Source organism: Nothoprocta perdicaria, unplaced genomic scaffold (assembly GCF_003342845.1).
Source record: "Nothoprocta perdicaria isolate Ctin4 unplaced genomic scaffold, notPer1 scaffold_163, whole genome shotgun sequence".
Lineage (NCBI taxonomy): Eukaryota > Metazoa > Chordata > Aves > Tinamiformes > Tinamidae > Nothoprocta > Nothoprocta perdicaria.
This window is the reverse complement of record NW_020454794.1, coordinates 1560659-1579513: the sequence shown is the minus strand read 5'-3', so window position 1 is coordinate 1579513 and position 18855 is coordinate 1560659. Positions and strand designations below refer to the sequence as shown.

Here is an 18855-nt window from a genome sequence, read left to right as displayed (position 1 = left end):
TTGTATGTCCTCAGCAATTGCTATTCATCAGGCCCTRTGGAATGTGTAAATTCTTCCTTAGTGAGAATATAATCCTACTTGGCAGAATTGTGAGGGCTATATGAAGGATATTGGAGAGGTCACCTTAGAGAGGCCGAGAAGGAAACTTGCCAATGTGYGTTAGGGTGCAGGGGCCAACTTGGCAGTTCTCTTATCCTCTCTGCTTATTTCCATCCCCTTATGAGTTTCAGAACCCATTCAGAGTGGGTGTAATTCCTGTTCCTGGAAAGCTCTGAAAATGCTCTCCCAACTACCTTTGAACCACAAGGCTCTCTGAAGAACACAGTGGGGAAATCTGCCTTCCTTACTTGGATGGCCTAGATAAGAGGTGAACTTTCCAGAGAGTGATCCTGCTCCAGATGTCCCAAGATAAGTCAGTGGATCACAACTGTTAAATGCAGTTCAATGCTGAAGCCTATAACCATCTTCTTTTTATGTGTTTTTAAAATCTACATAACCTTCTAATGCTCTAATACTGAGCATAAACCTGGGGAGCTTGACCAGATGCTTAGAGAAGGTTTTAAGAAGTAGAAAATTTTTAATAAAAACTTAAGTTCAATTTTTCATCTTTGACAATAGCGTTTTTTGTTGTTGTTTTTGATTTTTTTTCCCCAAGTGAATTATTTTCTTCTAAAAGGTCATTAAAATCCCTTGAACTGGAGGACTGGGGTGATCTKTCCAAGGTCATCTATAATTTCTTGTGCCCAGGAGGAAAAGTTGCTCAACTYGGCTTTAAAGGTCTCCATCAGTGGRGTAAGTGGGTAAGTGTAGACTTTAGACTACACTCTCCAGTGTTCCACATTTCTTCCTGTTACAAAGCTTTTCCCTGATGCATAGTCACTACTGCTGCCATTTGAACCCATTATTTCTTTTTCTTTCCACCTGGGAAAAAAAAAAACTTTTACTSTTTCAATATCAGTTTTCTGCATATTTGAGGAATATGTTCATTCTCACCTTCCTACTCTTAATCTTTATTTAGGAAAAGCAAAGCAACCCCAATACAGTCATCTCTCCTGATCCTGATTTCCAGCCCTCAGATGATCCCTGCAGCTCTCCTCTGGGTACTCTCCACCGGGACCCTCTCTCTCTGGGAATACAGAAACTGGCGCTCAACAAACTCCAGCTGAGACATTATATTTGCTGAGCAGAGCAGACAGATATTTGTTCTAGAGGGTGTATGTATTTTCTGCACTACATCTAGTAATTTCCAAAGAGAGAACCTGCTCTTCTACAACGAGCAATAAATTCTCCTTGTGATCATGACCTTTCTTCCCATACAATTGTGTGTTTCTATGACTGTCACCCACAATAAGGATGAATATAACCAAAGTTTGAGCAATGGACTTTCAACATGCATAGGGTTTTACCTGCACCCCTAGATAGCTGCATAGGAAGGTGCTTCAATCTGGGTGGAGCAAGGATGAAACCCAGCCTGTTTGCCCTGTGTTCGCACACCCCAGCATAAGCAGAGGGGCTGTGGAAGTGACAACCAGCCTCCTCACATGTGGAGGCTGCCCATACACTGTATGGGTGCCTCCTTCCTGTGGCTCCATGAAGGAAGGGCCAGCTCAACCTGAGGGTGGATGAGTGGCCCTGCCTGTGCTTGTCCCTGTCATCCTTGTCACCAAAGGAGAAGCGTGTGTCCTGGCAGCCCAGGGAAGCTATTCAGCCCAGAGCCTGAGCTGGACTGGTGGCTCTGGCCACAGTGTGTGCACGTCACCTTTTGGCGGGGATTGTCTGTAGGCTTTGTCTGACTGACAAGCACTTGTGTTTTGCCCCGGATCTTCAAAGGCAGGCAGGCGAGGGGGCAGAGAGCACTAATAGAATTCTTCAATGTCATTTTAATAGGATCACTGTTTGGTGATAGCTATTTTTTCACTCTCTTTATCTTTCCCTGTCCTCTGCTAGGCTTCTGTGTAAATGCCCTCTGGTGATACTGAATTCTTTCCAAGCTTCAAAAAAAAAAAAAAAAAAAAAAAAAAAAAAAAAAAAAAAGAAAGAAAAAAGAATAAAAAAATCCCACCAGCATTAATTATTGTTCCAGGAGGATATCTAGCCTTAAAGATGCAAGGTTTCTCTGAAGCCATCTGTCTGGATTTTCTTCCCCTGGGACTGAGAGAACAGTTAGCAATTCAGTATTTCCAAAAGGAAACTTGCGGCTAGTGTAGATAATATGAATGACCCAGTTGCCCTGGGAAGAGAAGTGCTATCTCATGTGCAGTGTGTCCCATATGCTACCCATCCACCTTCCTCAGCTAATGAGGCTCAGACTTCTTCATGCTGGTCAAGATAAATATAAAGCCTCGTAGCCTTGAAATCACCATAGTGAGGTTGCCATGGCAAAAAGAAAAAAGAAAAAAAGTTCAGTCCATCACAGATTAGGCTAAAATCTGATACAAAGACAGACACTAGTATTGCATTAAGACACAAAAACACATGTGTAATGTTATKCAAATTAGCCTGCTCTGGCTATACTTTGGGTTTTTTAAAACTTCCCTTTCTTTTCATTTTTCCAACAAGGTATGTTGGGATTCTATGTTGGGAAGATGCTCTGAGAATAGGACTGGAATATTGGATCATCCTAAAAATCTAACTTAAGTATAGATACCACGCTGTATCCGAAGCAGATACACTGGTTCATACCACTTACATTCATGTGTCATGACCCAGCTTGCAAAAGAAAAGGATTTCTCATCCAAATTCCAGATGCCATCTCCACAGTTCAGTTACAAGGCTGATAGCCGGGCTGCTTAATTACCTCCCAGTGTGATAATGAAGACAGGTTATTTAAGGTTTGAAAAACTCTATGGAGGTTCTAATAAGAGAAAATTACTCACATCACAGGAATAGACATGTGCCAGGTGCAGTGTCCATGGGCACGCGTGGTGAGGTGGAATGGGCATCACATGCATCTAGTCCCAGAGGTTTCCTGCCCCCAGTGCCCACACGTGCTATGCATCTGCCCTGTGAGAGGCCTTCTGATGGTGTGAGAAGTTTAATCTGTGCCTTGTGCTTCCTGCAGCCTTGTTGTCTTTTTTCCTCAGGGTCATGGATCAGTCAGACTCTGAGGGAAAAGACTGACTGCTAAGGGGCCAGACCATCTTAGGAAACTTCACATATAGTGTAATAAATAGTGTAATGAAATAACTTTCTGTTCTGTTCTGAGTGATTATTCCAAGCAATAAGCAGTCCACCAAGGCATAGGATTCCCACAAGACTAGCAACGCAGCTTTGCAAAACACAGCATTAGATCCTGCCCAGCGCACAGTACTTCTTTATAAAAGTCTACAGATTGATGTTACTTTTTCATTCATTCCACCTGGCTTTGGCCATAAAAACCTAGAGGCCAGCTTATCCCCCCACAAATGTTGCTTCACAAAAAASAGTGGAAGGTGCATCTGTGAAAATGAGTTGGGTCATCTTTAGCAGGAATTTAGGACAAGAACCTTACAAGAAGGCAGGGCAAAGATCCATCCTAGTCCTAGAGCTCCTGAATGGATTGCACAGTGAGCACAATGGAACTGTACCCTTGCTAAATGCCAGCAGGAGCTTCAGACCAGTCCTGTGAGAACAACCCCCTGACTCCCAGTTAGTGAACAGCACATGGGACCATGCCTCAGTGTGTCCTGAGTACCTCTGGAAATTAGTTTTAGCCAGTGGAGACAGCAGACAGGTCCCACTGTGCTCCTGAACAGGCACCTGCACGCTACTACATCAGGGAGTGGAGCTGCAGTGGGGAGAAGCCGGTGACAGCAACATCCTGGAGCRGGGCTCAGCTGTCAGGAGCCAGGAAGTTGCTGCCCTGCAGAACTGCCAAGGGTGCCCATGTCTGTAGGGATTAGGGAGAGGTTCTCGTACCCTTTGCCAGCCTACCTGCCTCCTGGCGTGGGAGCCATCTGGCTAAGCAGGTATCAGTACTGCCAAACCAGGGACATTCCTCTGGGTGATCAGAAAGTCAAAGGACTGTGAAGATACTCACTTATATTTGCAGAATCGATTTGGATGAATATTTTAACAATATTTGGTTATTCTTATTTCAAATCGATGTTGTGTCTGACATGAACTTTTTGGTTTTCAAGTTGCCAGTTACATATTTTTTTAGCACCACAGACAGGGTGTACAGGGATATTAGCCCTTGACTTTCTCACCTATGATACAGTGTTCTCAGTCTGGAGGAGACTGATTCTAGGCCAGGTATTCTCTGCTTTACAAATCAGGAATTTATTGCTTACCCTTTGTAGTTCACCCAGCAAGAGCCATCTACTTGCTTAGGAGTTTCTCCAGGCAGAAGTAGAATATCCTAGGGAAAGATATGGAAATTATCTTATCTCAAACAGGCAGTATGCTGAGGATGTGGCACACTTCAGTCCTGGTGAAGTTAATGGGATGGGACTGCTCTGGAACAGACAGGGTAAACCTTTTGCTTGGGCTTTACTGGATTCAGATCCAAGTCCTTTCTGAAGACTGATTTAGGTGCGACATGTTTACCTAGAGCTATGGTGATGAGTGAATCAGAAATGTGTATAGCCAATTATTCTGGACCAGAATTAATATTAAAGATACCTGAGTTCCTATATAGGAATAGAGTCAGCTAAGAATGCAGGAAAAACAGGCGAATGCCCAGTCCGTTAGCTAGAGGTACTGGAAACCTGTGCAACAGATTTACATATGCCTGCAGGAGATGTATTTAAATGTCTAGCTGTCTGTGGTTTTCTTGGGGGTATGCATTCAKAGAGTTCAATACCTGAGAACTGAGCATGCCATTGCCATTGATATTTCCCTGAAGCTCGCATTGCATCTAACAGCACATGGGCAGAATAWTGCACAACCGAGGAAGGCAGCAAGGTACTTTTCGTGGAGAACATTGCCATCTTGTGCACAATCACGGTTACTTTGTGTGCCTGTGAGAGGTGATGCTGTGGAGGTTACTCATCCCTCCTCCTTGGTTTCCTGAAAACTCGAAGATGCCTGAAGGAAGCAAAAGCCCTTGAGTGGAGCCATCTCCCTAAATAGGATCAGCTTGTTCCGATCTTTCAACAGTGACAGCAAGATCTGAACAGCTTTCAGTGCCAACAAATGTTTCCCTTTTATCTTGCAAAGTGTTTTATTAAGTATAATTAATGTAAGAAAAACCCCAGGTGTATGACAATAAAATAAATAAAACAGCTGAAAATTTGGGCTCAGTTCTATAAAGACCTACTATTTTCAACAAATGGAATAACATTAGTTATTCATAGACTCTATGCAAATGTTAACAGCCATGCAGATGCACAATAAGGATGACAAAGCAGATAACTTATTTGTAGGAAACTCTGGCATAGAGAGACAAACAGAATGACTAAGGCTTCACCCCAAGGTAGCAATTGCCCTCACAAGGCTTCATTGCATGCTAAAAATATAAATGACTAAAACCTGGAAATACCAATATTCTGTCAGCAAATAMATTTGATTTCGCTGGTAAGTAACATGAGGCCCATTGAAGTCATGTTACCTGTGTAAGTCTAGACAGGAAAAGCTGTCATAGAGACAGTGACAGAGCCTAGTTCCCTGTCTTGTCTGTGAGCATGYCCTCACTAAAATCACAGAGTAATATATATTTGCTCTGAACACTCAGGGAGCTCTTCCATGAAAAATCTGGCACTGCATAACCCATGAAACACACTATTCCCAGGGTTACTACATCATTCTGCCTCACTGTGTTTCTTAGCTGTCATCTGCAACTTCTTGGGTAGCTCCACTTCGGATAATCGCAATGAGGACCATGTGGCTTGGAGCATTTGTTGGGAGTTGGTGAGTCTGAGCACCCATCCTGTTTGGCTCTCCATCAGCCACACGGCCAMAACCAGGGGCAAATCTGCACTAACATCCACTTCACCACCAGTGACATGTTGTTCTTTGGTTTGTACATGTTCACAGTTTGATTTGGCAATGGAGTAAAATACAGCGGCACAGGTATAGAGAACATCATTTTTATGTCACTGTGTCAAGGTGCATTGCTCCAAGAGGACCTTTGCATGGTGGACAGAATTGCTTGGCCTTTCTGGAGTTCTGTCTGGAAGCAAATTGAGTCCACAGCACACTCCTGATTTCCCTCTGCCCACTTTCTAACCAAAAGCAGTATCTGTACCCAGACTAGCACTGCATCTATAAAACACTCCCTGCTTTTCAGAGCAAAGTGCTTGGGGGACAGCCCAGGGGACACAGCAAGTCCAGTTTCTTCCATGTCATCCTCAGGTAATCACATATGTGCCATGCAGGCTGGATGGCAGGCACAGGTATTGGGCATCCAGTGCTAAAGATTTCTCCCGGCTGAGTTTCTGGAGCAATAAGAACATGTCAGTTCTTTAGCCAGGAGGATGCCTTGTCTACACGTCTGCTGGTTGTCTCACCACTGGGAGAGAAGAACGGTGTGTGTTTGTATGTATAGAGAAGGAATTGTTACTAAACAAGGCTTTTTTTAATTACTCTAGTCTCTCTTTTATAATGCAGTGCAAATACACAGAGCAGTAGCTAAGTTTGAAAATGCCGGTGTAGAGGATCAGAGGAAAAGTAAAAGGAAAGTAACATTTGGCACCTGGATAGAAAATGCCCAGCATACCCAAGTAACATGATGCCACCAACGCTTATTGTCTTGTAAAACTGACTATAAGCATCTTCTTTCACCTGAAAATTCGTAGTTTTGCTGAACTTGAAGAAACCTAAAGAGAGTCTATTAGCATGCAAATACTTCAGCAGTCTCTTTTTGCTGGCTTGAATTAAGTGTGCTTTTTAACTGATCAATTTTACTTATTGAAAACTTGCCTAATTACTGTCCTCRAGAACAGTGGTACTTACTTACAGTCTCCCCAGTGGCACTTCTCTACCTACCAATATATCCATATTTACCTACCTATTTTTTTTCCTGTCTGCTGAAACTAGTAATTGTGAAGATTATACGAAACTTCACCAAAATCTCCCCTCAGCCCATGGTTTCTACTCTTATCTGCTGCACCAGCCTCAGTATAGTGTCCCAAGACATACGGGATAAGCCCACCTTGGAGAAGAACAGTGCTTCTGTTTCTTCATTACACACCACATACTCCTGAATCATTCTTCTTAATACTGATTCTTTAAGGTTTGCTGATAGGCAAGGTTTGATGATATCAGCAGACAACATCTGCTGATAAGATGTTGTCTTGTTCCTGTTTGTAATAGATAATTCCTATTTACATTCCTTGTGACTCCCTGGCCTTTGGTCTCAGGAACTTTCAGGGTCTTGATACATCATGTTGAGGAGGGCCTCTGCAACATCATGCCTCCTAAACTACTCCTAGAAATTGCTTAGGGCCAGGACACTAGTTGGCAAGAGGCAAATATTCCTTCTTTCTGTAGTTGTCCTGTTCTCTAGTACTATTAAATTTACCAGTGGAAATATAGCCAGAGCACTTTACATAGCACTTTTGCATTCTCCTGGTTTAGCTCACTCCTACCAACCTGCACCCTTTTACCATCAGCTCTTCATTACCAAAAAAAAAAAAAAAAAAAAAAAAATAGTTGATGCTTTAGTGCTCTAGCACTAAGTGCCTGTTGCTGGTCTTTTCCTACTGTGGCAGCAGCCCTCACAGTCAGTCCTATCATCACCTGGGACCAGGAACAGTAAGCCACAGTAATTCAACTTGAGGTGTTCAGCACATTCATATTTACAGCTCGACATAACAGGAAATTAYCTTCATGCAAGCAGAAAATTAATCAAGTTTCCCAACATCTTGAGGTCTATATTATTTCACAGATGGATAAATTGCAGTGAGGCAAGGAGAAAAGTTACCAAACTGGTTCTGTTGCCCTCCTGGTAAATGTCAGTTTTCCCATGAATTTCCTATTCCAACGGAATTGAATCAGGATCCCACGTGCTATAACAGGAGGGACTGTCACTTTGCAGGTAGACAACAGGTCATTGGAAAACCAAGACTTCTCCCTACAGATGTGGTAACAGTTGCCTTCAGCAGAAGTATTTTGTAAGGAAATTGTGTTTAAACTGTTCGATAGTCTAACAAAAATAAGACTTTTTATTGGAGTTGCAATGATAGAAAGGCTTACAAATACACATAATAGCATTCATTTCATTAACTGTCGGTTAACTGCTGATGGATGAGACTGTTCTGCCTTAAGTTGCACAATTCCTTGCTTATTTGACATGTTAAATGTAAATAACCTCAGAAGTACATGATATTTTTCCTGCTATTTTTGATCTGATCCRAGTTTCTTCTATCAGCTTTATAAATCCTAGTACTAAAACCTGGTGAGATCCTGAAAAAATTTGGCGTGGTGACAAAAAMTGAAACATTTAAGACAAATGAAAACAAATCAGATCATTCCTCAGTTTTCCACACAAGTCTAGATCGATTCTTCGCTGCTTCGATTTTCTATTTGGATTGCTCTCATCTGAAGTCTAGAACTGTCTTGTAAGGAAGGGAATGAAGCTTTTCCTAGCATCCCAAGAGCCAACTGCAAATAGACCTAGGAAGTTCAATACTTTCTGTAATTCTGTGATGAGCTAAATGCATCAATAAAATATTTTATGCCCCTCACAATTCTGCGATGACTGAATTAGCTAAATGAGGAGTGATTTAAAATAGGCTGTAATGAGAAGTGAGTTCAACTGGATACGCACTGCACTCCAAATTATTGACAGGGAATAGATGAGTTTTAGCAATGTAGTGATTTAAAAGAGAGTGAGTAGCATATAGAAAAGAGGAAACATTCWTTGCTAGCTGTGAAAAGTCGAATCTAAGTGACAGAGGTTTGTATTAGGAGTCTCATTTCCTATYGACACACAGCTTGCAAAATACAAAATTTCCCTAGATTTCCAGAGAACAAGGATAAATTCTTGGAAACGTGAATTTATAACATTACAATAAAAAGYACATCTCTACTTTCATGGAATCAATGTAGATTAGAGTTACTTTCTTCATGAACTCTCTGAGGTGAAATACATTCAGCTCTTATGCCAACTTATGACAGAGCACCAGGCGTTTATCCTGCACCCCAATACAGCAGGCGTGTAAGCACACATCTAGCTTTCTGTTGCCAGTTGTCTCAATTAAATTGGACTACTCCTGGCAGCCAGGCTCCCCAGGCATCCAGATGAGTGTACGTGGGCATGGGGAGGAGAGCTGGGACCCAGGCAGGATGCAGATGTGGCTACAGGTGTCCCTAGCACAGGGAAAGGGGGCTGAGCAAAACAGGCACAGCACCACACAGGTGTTCAAAGGAGTCTCCTCCATTTTACCTCATGAGATCCTAGTTCTCCAGACACTGGAGATTACGGGGAATGTAGGGAGGAAGGACCCAAGCTCTTTTTCATCCGAGGAGGGATCAAGCAGTCTCTCTTTGAGGAAGGGGCCAAGCAGGGAATGTAGGGAGCAAGGGGGCAAACTTCTCAGTGGTGGCCAGTGACAGGACGAGGGGCAGAGGGTGTAAGTTGAACCACAGGCAGCTCCATCTCCATGTGAGGAAGAACTTCTTCACTGGGAGGGTGACAGAGCCCTGGCACAGGCTGCCCAGGGAGGYTGYGGAGTCTYCTTCTCTGGAGGTCTCCAAACCCGCCTGGATGCCGCCCTGTGCCCCGTGCTCTGGGTGTCCCTGCTGGAGCAGGGGGTTGGACTGGATGATCTCTGGAGGTCCTTTCCAACCTCAACCTCTGGGATTCTGTAATTCCACCTGCGTGCAGGTCCACCAGCCCTGATGGGACTAATGGTGGGTGTAAGCACCTGGAGAAGTGGGAGCTTCAGTTTCCCTGTGATGACCTTATCTGGCTTGCACAGCACGTGGTTCTATCTGTGCAGGTAGAACGTTCCCCTCCAGGTCTGGCGAAGGTTGCAAAGTTTTGATCATGTGTGCAAATGGGTCTGTGCAAAGGAAAACCAGAYCAGTGAGTTTTCTGGTTATGAACTTAGTGTGGCTGCTCACACATGCTGGATAAGCAGCAGACTTCAGACTTGTGCAGGGAAGAGAGCACTTTTTATGACCACTCTGTTCACTTACCATTCACCTCCCCAAAAACCAAAGTGACTATCACTAAGAGCAATTCACGCGCACCAACATGGAGCCTAGAGCTAATACCAAGATTTTAGGCTTTCTCCTCACCCATCTGTGACCCAGAATTATTTTCTTCATCCTGCTTCATTGTGGGTGATGAGCCTGGGAGGTTTTCACAGCATTACGCAGAGCTGTGACTCCTAAAAGTCTCTGCAGCATTTTCAGGGCTGGCTCCTCTCCCCTCTCCCTTGGTGGCGGCAAAAGAAGTTTCCTTGCGCCRCTGAGAAGTCATCACTGAGGTGACACTAATTGCTGACAGGCAGCACAAATGTTGATAGCACCTTTAGCAACGGTGCCCCAAACCTTTGCAAATCAGAGTTCAGGCTCTCTAATTATTTTCTCACCTTATATTGCCTCACACTCCTGTGTATATTAATTGGCAGTTCTGGTTTGTTATTTAGCTATCAGTTCCCTTTTCAACTAAAGCTCATTCCCCTGAACCGTGTGCTTCCATAGCTTCTGATATACCAAAAGGTTAAGTAGATCTCATTATCCATTTCCTGCAGAGATCTAATTTATACAAAAGGCCTTGAGCAGGGCAATATGATTGGCAAGAAAAAGAACAAGATTACTAGAAGCTGTTTGCTTGCTTAAGCAAATGCCAAGAAGCCCAGAGACCATTCAAGTTCATGCTCTGCATGGGCCTTGGCAGCTTGGCAGAGCTTTCAACCTTGTTTGGTTTGCTGTTGGACCCCCAGCTACCCCTTTCTGAGCAGTATCTAGTGGCTCGGCCACTTGTCCCCACCGTAAGCAGCTCAAGACAAAAATGGTACAAGTCAGACTTTGTCTCTGCTCCTCTTGGCTCACAATATGTTGGTCAATGACTCGTGTTAAAAGGCACGGCAGCCACTGCTGTAGCCCTCGTGGGTAGCAAGGAGGGCTCAGAGGAAAGGGTGCTTTCCCAAAAGGAAAATCTGGAAACAGACCTTGGCCCATTCCTTGAAGAGGAAAGTTGACAGAAAAACCCRTAACTACTACTACACAGAGGTGCTGAAAGCAGATTTCACTGGACAGCGAGCTGTTTTAACCCAAATCAATGCTGAATGTAGGGGTTGTGGCTCTTGTTTTGTTCAGAGCATCTGCAAGCAGCTCAGGCCACTGCAAAGAGCTACGTGCTCCTGTGCCAGTAATGGTGCAAGGAAATAATGCCCTGCATCTGCTCCAAGTGGTGCACCAAGGGCAGAGATGCCCCTACACAAGCCCAGCTCCCAYCAGCCGCTCAGTGCAGGCATTTCATGTGCCAACATGAGAGATGGCAGTTGGCACAAATGGGAAAGGTGCTTTTCTTTGTGTCCTTTTCTTTAGAGCCCTGCTGGAAGACCAGACCGTGGTGCACAGAGCCCTCTTTCATTCACTCAGTGATGCCCATTGCATGGTGCACCATGGATTTCAGCAGCCCATGTCCCTTCTCACCTCTGCCTGAAGGGCTCAAACCCCTACCCAGAGCCCTGCCTCATGTGTTGGGCATTAGGCTGCTCTGCTAAGAGGACAGCATATTGCAAAAACTCGCTTACTGCTCTAGTCCAGAAGGAAAGAGGTAGTGTTGCACCTGAAGAAGAGGACAAGAGCAAGCAGGAAAAGTCCAAGGTTCAAAGTTTCTAGAAAAAGTGCTGCAGCACCATCCTTGCACAGGAGGGTTCATGCCACAAATTCAAGYTGGGAACCATTAGAGATAGTGAAGACGGACACACAGGAACCAGCAGCAGGTCAGCAGAGGCCTCAGGGTGAGGAACAGAATAACACACTCCTGTTGACTATTTATTGGCCACTTTGACTTGACTAATTTGACTACATTTTTGACTATTGAGCTGTCAGCAAAAAGGCACCTGCAAAGTTTTGGACAACCCACCTCCTCAAGATGCACCAGTGGGAGAAAACAAAAAGAGAGAACAATGAAAGTAACAAAATATTCAAAGCCTTACCTACTTTTCATTGCATTTCATGTGGAAGCTGTTGCAGCAATGATGCAAGAAAGATTGCAGATCCTCCCCCCCACCTTCCCTGAGGTTTTGGCCAAAAACAGTATTTGAAAAGAGCAGGGCTGGGTCTGTATTAGCAAGTGGGGCACCTTAGCTGGACCTGAAGAGAAGCAGGCTGAGGATCTGGCATCCACCCTGCCAGCTCCTTTGGGCCAACTGCCCTGTGGTGACTGGCACGTGCCCTCCAAAAGGAAATTGGTCCATTTGCTGGGAGGTCACTCCAATGCACGAGCCAAAGCAGTTAAATAAGGACACACTTGGGATAAGGAAAAAATTCTCTCTTCTACTGTTGCCCATTTAAAGCAAGTCAGGGTAATGCTCTGCCAATAACTAACTAAAAACATTCCCAGGCTTAARAGGAAGTGGTCCTCCTCTTAAAGTGCAAGATGATGCAGATAAAATGCAGAAAAAAAAAATGTGCTCTGATATCATTTTGGATAATCTAGTGCCAATAGAAGTTGCTGTATGTAGCCTTTAATACTTAGTGCTCATCAGCTTGTATCATGTTGCATTTGGTTCATTTGCACTGAGGGTTTTAAAGTCAGCTAGAATAAAAAAACTTGGAAATTTTATTTATACATGTTCATATCACACAAAGAATTTAAAAGATTTWAAAAAAATCAAACAAAAAAAGCTACCAAATATAAAATCCCACCCACTTCTTTTCCTGTCCTCTTCTCTCTAAAGAAAGAGGCAAAACTGTGTGAGTTACTCRCTGAACAGCAAAACAGATAAGCTATTTGTCAAAAATACAAAAGAGAGACAAAAAGAAAGACTTAAGCGACACTTAAATCATAATCAAGACTTCAAAGAGGAAATTCTGCATCAAGATCCTGTAAGTTCATCAAAAATTTATTCCGAGGGAAAAAGAAAAAAAAGAAATAGTCATTTCCTCACTTAAACTACACACTGATTTGATTCGACTGGGGAGATCAAATGAAGGAAACAAGATTTAAATCTATTATAAACTAATATAAAAGAAAACAAAACCCTCTGGGTTAGAGTGCTGCACTCTGTACCAGCTGCCCACAAAATCCACCAGCAGCATAGCAGGGCAACCTTGGGGCAGACTTGGGAGCCTATTCACCTAGAGCTTGTCAGCCCAAATGCAGGTAAATGAAAAGTGTAGGTGGACATTAAGTCCACCCTGAAAGAAGCAAGCAGCACCCCTGAGTTTCAGCAGATCTGTATTTAAGGGTGTATTTCAGCTCCATTTTGTCTTATCCTAAAGTGTTAATTGTTATTGTTATATCTAGAAGATGGAAGGCTTTTCTAAAAAATAAAAATAAAACAAAAATATAGAAAGATGTCAGCTCATCAAACATCATTCTTGTTCTTATTCAGACGCTGCCCCACTGCAGTAACAGATCAAACTTCTGATTCTGTGGAAAGAGGCAGTAATTTAGTAACCGGGCAGTACTGAAGATGCTGCTGTCACTGATGGCACCAGGTCCCAGACTCGTGGCCAGGGGCAGGTGTTTCTGGTAGCTGTGTCACAGGCTGCCACCCTCCTCCTTCGGGCCAAGGAAACTCTTCACACAGGCTGCCCCACATCTGCAGGGCACAGGGGAAGCAACGTGCTGAGCTATAACTGATTGAATGTGAATGTAAATCTAGATTTGACTTACTCGAATATAAACTAGATAAAACCAGAAAAAATACTCTAGGCCACTTCATATGTCRGATTGTAAGTAGGGCAGTGATTTACTAAGACAAAAATGACAAGAAAAGTCTATTTTTAGTGATGTCTGTATTTTAAAACTTTGAGTAGATTTACTCAGGCTTCATAATATAAAACGTCTTTCAGGATCTTGAGTGATGTTACAGTAACTTTGAAGAGGAAAAACAGTAATTTCTAGTTAAATTGCTATATTTAAATACTCTCCTTGGTGGTTCAGCAAGATCTCCACGAGCTTGCCCAGGGTCTCTAGGCAGGAACACCGGCTGTCAGGACACTGGATCAGCTTGGTGCTCCTGCAAGAGTTAATCATCTTCCGAGTCACTCTCCYGCCTGCTCGGGACAGACATCCTGATTGAGGACATGAGCTGGTCCTGGATCTGCTTCCTAGGATTTTCCTCAAGGTCTGTCTTGATGGCACCTGATTCCGAGATCTTCCACTCCAGTTCTGTACGGGAAAAGATGAAGAGGCAAATGAACACAGGGAATCAAATTGGGCTTTTTAAAAGTTTCAAACTCTTGACTCTTATTTACCTCAAAATAGAGCACCCTGACTTTTCAGTTGATTTTTGAAGGGAGAGATAAAATAAAATAAAATAAAAATAAAATAAAATAAAAAAAAAAAAAAAAAAAAAAAAAAAAAAAAAAAAAAAAAAAAAAAAAAAAAAAAAAAAACCACAACCAGGTGTCCAAATCTCCCTCGTGCTGAATTCTCACCACTATCACCTCCAGAACTGGGGCCTTGCTATATTCCTCTCCATCCCTCTGCCACCTGGTCCTGGCCCCTGCCCATGTCCCAAATCCTTTCCATCTGAGCCACCTCCAGAGGTGATGGATGCAAAGCAGCCCCTGTAGATAGGGCATTCTTTTCTGCTGAAGCAGCAGCCCACCACCTTATATTCATGTGAGCAGAGAAACCAAGTTTGCACCTCTGTTGCAAGCGAAAGAATAATTCTGATGCATTAGAGCTATTAGAAATCACACACTGAGCTTACACAGACAGACAGAGGACGCCCAGAATAAATCATTTCCTGGAATGCAGGGGGAGAGAGAAGCTTCAGCAATTCCATTTACACATCTGAATTACAGGTATTTGCAGGAATGCACTTTAAAAAATAAAATTCACTTCTTCTACACGACTCAGTGCCCTGATGATGAGTTCCTTAGCAAGTGAGTAAAAGAAGCTCCTCTGTCAGTGGCAGGCCTATTACTGCACAGGCCTGCGTGGGGTTGCTCCCCAGAAGTGGCAGCAGGTCAGTATAGCACATTCAGCTGAAACCTTCCTCAAATCAAATTCCTTTCATCATGATGAATTCCTTTCATCAAATTCCATTTCCTTCAGATGTCCCAGATTAATGACTATAACTTCACGCTGTCTTTAATATCCACCGCAAGGCATTCAGTTTCGCAGACTTAGGGGAGAAGGAAGGAAGGGGGRAAAAAAAAAGAAAAAAAAAGAAAAGAAAAAAAAGAAAAAAAAAAGAAAAAGAAAAGAAAACGGGCCATTTCAGTGCACAGAAAGCTGGGCACTAAGTTAAGCTAGCTCGATTACCTTTGGACAACCTTGCCCTCCCACCAGGGATAAATAATGATAATAATAATGATAATAATAATATATCAAATCAATTAAGTACTAAAGATGTAAAAAAAAAAAAAAAAAAGAGACTGAAAGCTCTGCGGCTAGAGCTTGTTTCAGTTTATAATTAGGAACCACTACATTTAGAAACAGTCCTCAAAATAATAATCTCATTGGTGAGCTTTTCCCCTTCTTACAGCCCAGGCAGAGGACCATTTTCCACAGTAGGTTCTCAAGATAACCTGCAAACTCAAGGGCTGTATGAGGAAACTTCTTTGCATCCTATTCCAGTATGGCAAAGTGACACCATTGAACAGAGGCCTTGAAAGGCCACTTTTCTTTAGTTCACTTCAGGTAAAAATGCTCTTACAGGCTCACTTAAAAAAATAAATAAAAAGAAAAAAAAGAAGAAAAAGAAAAGAAAATCAGTTATCTGGACCAATATATCTACCCAGAAAGCCAGAAAGTATCCTTTCAACTCCAGTAAAATCCTCTAAGTGTCATTTCAGAGTTGCATTTACTTTCCAAAAGGAGGAGAAGAAGGAAAACAAAAATAAATAAATAAATAAATAAATAAATAAAAGTCCTTTCCACTGCTGATCTCTGCCCCCCCGCACTGCTGCAGTGCATCAGTCCCTGTCCCAGTAGCTTCAAATGACAGTTTTCAGGGAAGAGCCAGAGCACCGTGGTGCCCCAAGGACCCTCACCCCCATATCCAGAGGAAATTCAATGAGGAAACTCGATGTGTCCAGGACTGCACCCTCACCGTACGATTGGAGTTACCTCCTTCTCCTTCCAACCCTGACTTCACATCTTTCCCTGGGATTTCCTTGCCCCTTTTCCCCTTCCCGAGGCCGAAGGGGGAGGCGCTCACCGTCTCGCGTGAGGTTCATGCCGCCGAACACGAGCGGCCCGATGAACTGGGCTTTGATGTCGCCCTCGAGGTAGACGAATATCGTGGGCAGGTTCTTGTCGGGGTAGTTGGGGATGCAGGTGGTGGAGATGGCTTTGAGGAATTTCACCTCTCTGAACTTCCTCGCAAGCGCCTGCATGTGCTGGTTTATTAAGGCACAGAGTGGAATTCTGTCAACGAAAGAGACAAACATAGGTAAGAATGACAGAAAAAAAAATATGCCCCAGAAGCAATTTTGATTTCTTTTCTTTTTGTTCTCCAGGATGCCAGTTTTCAAGGGAAATTAGGGTTTGTGAGTGTTTTTTCTTTGTTTGATTTGAACAAGACACTAGCAATACAATTTGTCCCTCTGTCATATAGTCAGACTGGCTTATAAGGTATCATGTTTGAATACTGCATGAGTAAAGGCAAAATAGACAGACAAGCAGCTCCTCAAAAAGATAACAAAGCATACCCAGGATGGAATTAGGTGACGAGCAAAAAGAATAAATCAAATATTTCTAACCTCTTATTTATAATTTATAATTTATTTATTATTTATATATTAATATTTAAGATATTAATATATAAAATTCTAGCAACTTATTAGACCTCTTCAAACTCTTGCTCATGACATATCATCAAAAAAACTTGTCAAAGGAGACAAACAGTGATTCTTCTGAATGCATAGTCCCTAGCACCTCTTTATCCAGAATAATTTCCAGAACTGAGTATTTCAGTGGCAGCAGCTAGCTAGATGGGAAGACAAATCACTGCCACATATTCAAAACAATGTTATATTGTGATAGCATCTGTTCATTGTAAAATTAATCAGACTTCAGTCAAAAAGAATGAAATTGCTAATTCAATATTTTACTTCTTAAATTCCAAAATCAATACCATAATTTTCACAACTATGATTTTGTCTACAGCATTTCCAGCTATTGACAGTGAGAGTTTTAAGGGTAAAAGCAAACAAACACACTTACCCTTGTTTGTAGAGGTGCAGAATTACCCATATTCCTTTCCCAGCTTTAGTAACCTCTTGAACGTAATCTATTCCTGAAATCTCCAAAACTTCCCCAAATTTATTCTTCATTTGAGCTGCTTTCATTTCTGCTAACCTTTGCTGTCTGAGCAGCAAGGAAAGGGAAAGAAATTTTGAGAAAGATGCATTTTTGGTAGAACAACTTCTAACTAGGCCAGCTGAAGACCTGCCTTCACATACAAACTACAAACTTCTCCAGCCCCTCAGAACAACAAAAGCAAGTTAGCACAGGCCAAAARAAATGTTCTTATATTTGCATCACAAGCAAATCAGCCAGCATGTGAAGAACCACAACTGTTTCACAGGATGTATTTTTTTGCCCTTTCTCTCCTGAGCAGCCATTTCTTCTGCATATGTCACATTGCAAAAAATAAAAGGATGAGAGAAAAGGTACCTCATAACTATGTAAATCTGCAGTGCAGTGCAAGAGCAGAAGCACAGCCTGGATTTTCTAGCACCAGGTCTGAGAAAAATCCTTTCTCCCTTCTCTTCAACAATATTTAATGGCATTTAAAAAGGACCATCCTCTCACCCCAAAATTAACTCCAATTTCCATTAAAGCTAAGTCCTGCATGCCGCTCTGACCTGTACATTTCAATAGCTTTTTCATCTTCCTCATTGAACTCATCTTCATTTTCTTCTAGCTCTTCCAGAGTCATGTCCTCATAAGTTTTCACTAGAATGCAAGAAATACCAAATCAACAAATGTATTGTTTCAGGAATAAAAATGAATAGCTTTTAGCAGTTCATCAGAATTTCTTTTACTTTGAGGACAGAATAACTATTGCAGATAAAGCTTTTCTGCAAGATTATTGTGAGTGCATTTTTCTAAAATATTGCTATACATTTTAAATATATAGCTGGAAAGATAGTGATGCAAAGGACTTGGACCCAAAGGGTGGCTACAGSTAGTGTATGAGGACCTCAGCTTTCAAGTTCTGTGTTTGCAGCAGGGAGGTACCTAACACACATACAGCAAAGACAACGCACAGTAGGGAAAGCAGGTGATGACGATGGGATACTTTTATTATCACATTCATCATGGTTCCTTTCCAATTGTGCTTATTTCAGTTTTCAAGGATTTATACATATGAACCATAGGGGTGACATCTAGAGCAACTTTTTCATGTATTAATCCCAAACATTTAGGGATATATTTGCCTAATATTGTAATAGATGGTGACACTAAGCAAGAATTAGCTTCACTAGTTTTAGAAAAGGAAATAATTCCTTACAGACTCATTTCCACATTATTGCTGGCTGCTGCTTGGTTCAAGCGTCCCACAGAAACCATTCCAACATTTATCCTGCTGCCTGCCTGGGCGCTCACCAAGAGATTTCTCCTGCAGGATCCGAAGCTGCTCATCCTCTTTGGCCTGCTCTTGCTTTTTTAGGTCTTCCTTTGGAGGAAGAATACCCTTTTTGCGCAAGATATCATTCCACTCTGTGTCTTCATTTGGGTCCTAAAGGAAAGCAAGAAACAGTGATGTGCATTTAAGGAGAAATCTGCCACACACAGAAACTAGTACAGGCAAGTTTCTCAAGAGAAATAACACACTGCTAAAT

At 42.4% G+C, this 18855-nt stretch overlaps 1 protein-coding gene across 1 annotated transcript in view; it reads right to left on the bottom strand.

The window, feature by feature from the left end:
• Positions 1-13032: 13032 nt before the first annotated feature.
• The window catches only part of PDCL3 (phosducin like 3), a 7133-nt gene continuing 1310 nt past the window's right edge, over positions 13033-18855 (bottom strand). The window contains exons 2-6 of the mRNA XM_026035660.1: positions 18620-18752; positions 17875-17965; positions 17231-17374; positions 16224-16432; positions 13033-14221 (exon numbers count right to left, since the gene is read on the bottom strand). Of these exons, the coding sequence (XP_025891445.1) occupies positions 14079-14221; positions 16224-16432; positions 17231-17374; positions 17875-17965; positions 18620-18752 (720 nt within the window). The 3' untranslated portion in view covers positions 13033-14078. The remainder of the gene's footprint in view (positions 14222-16223; positions 16433-17230; positions 17375-17874; positions 17966-18619; positions 18753-18855) is intronic.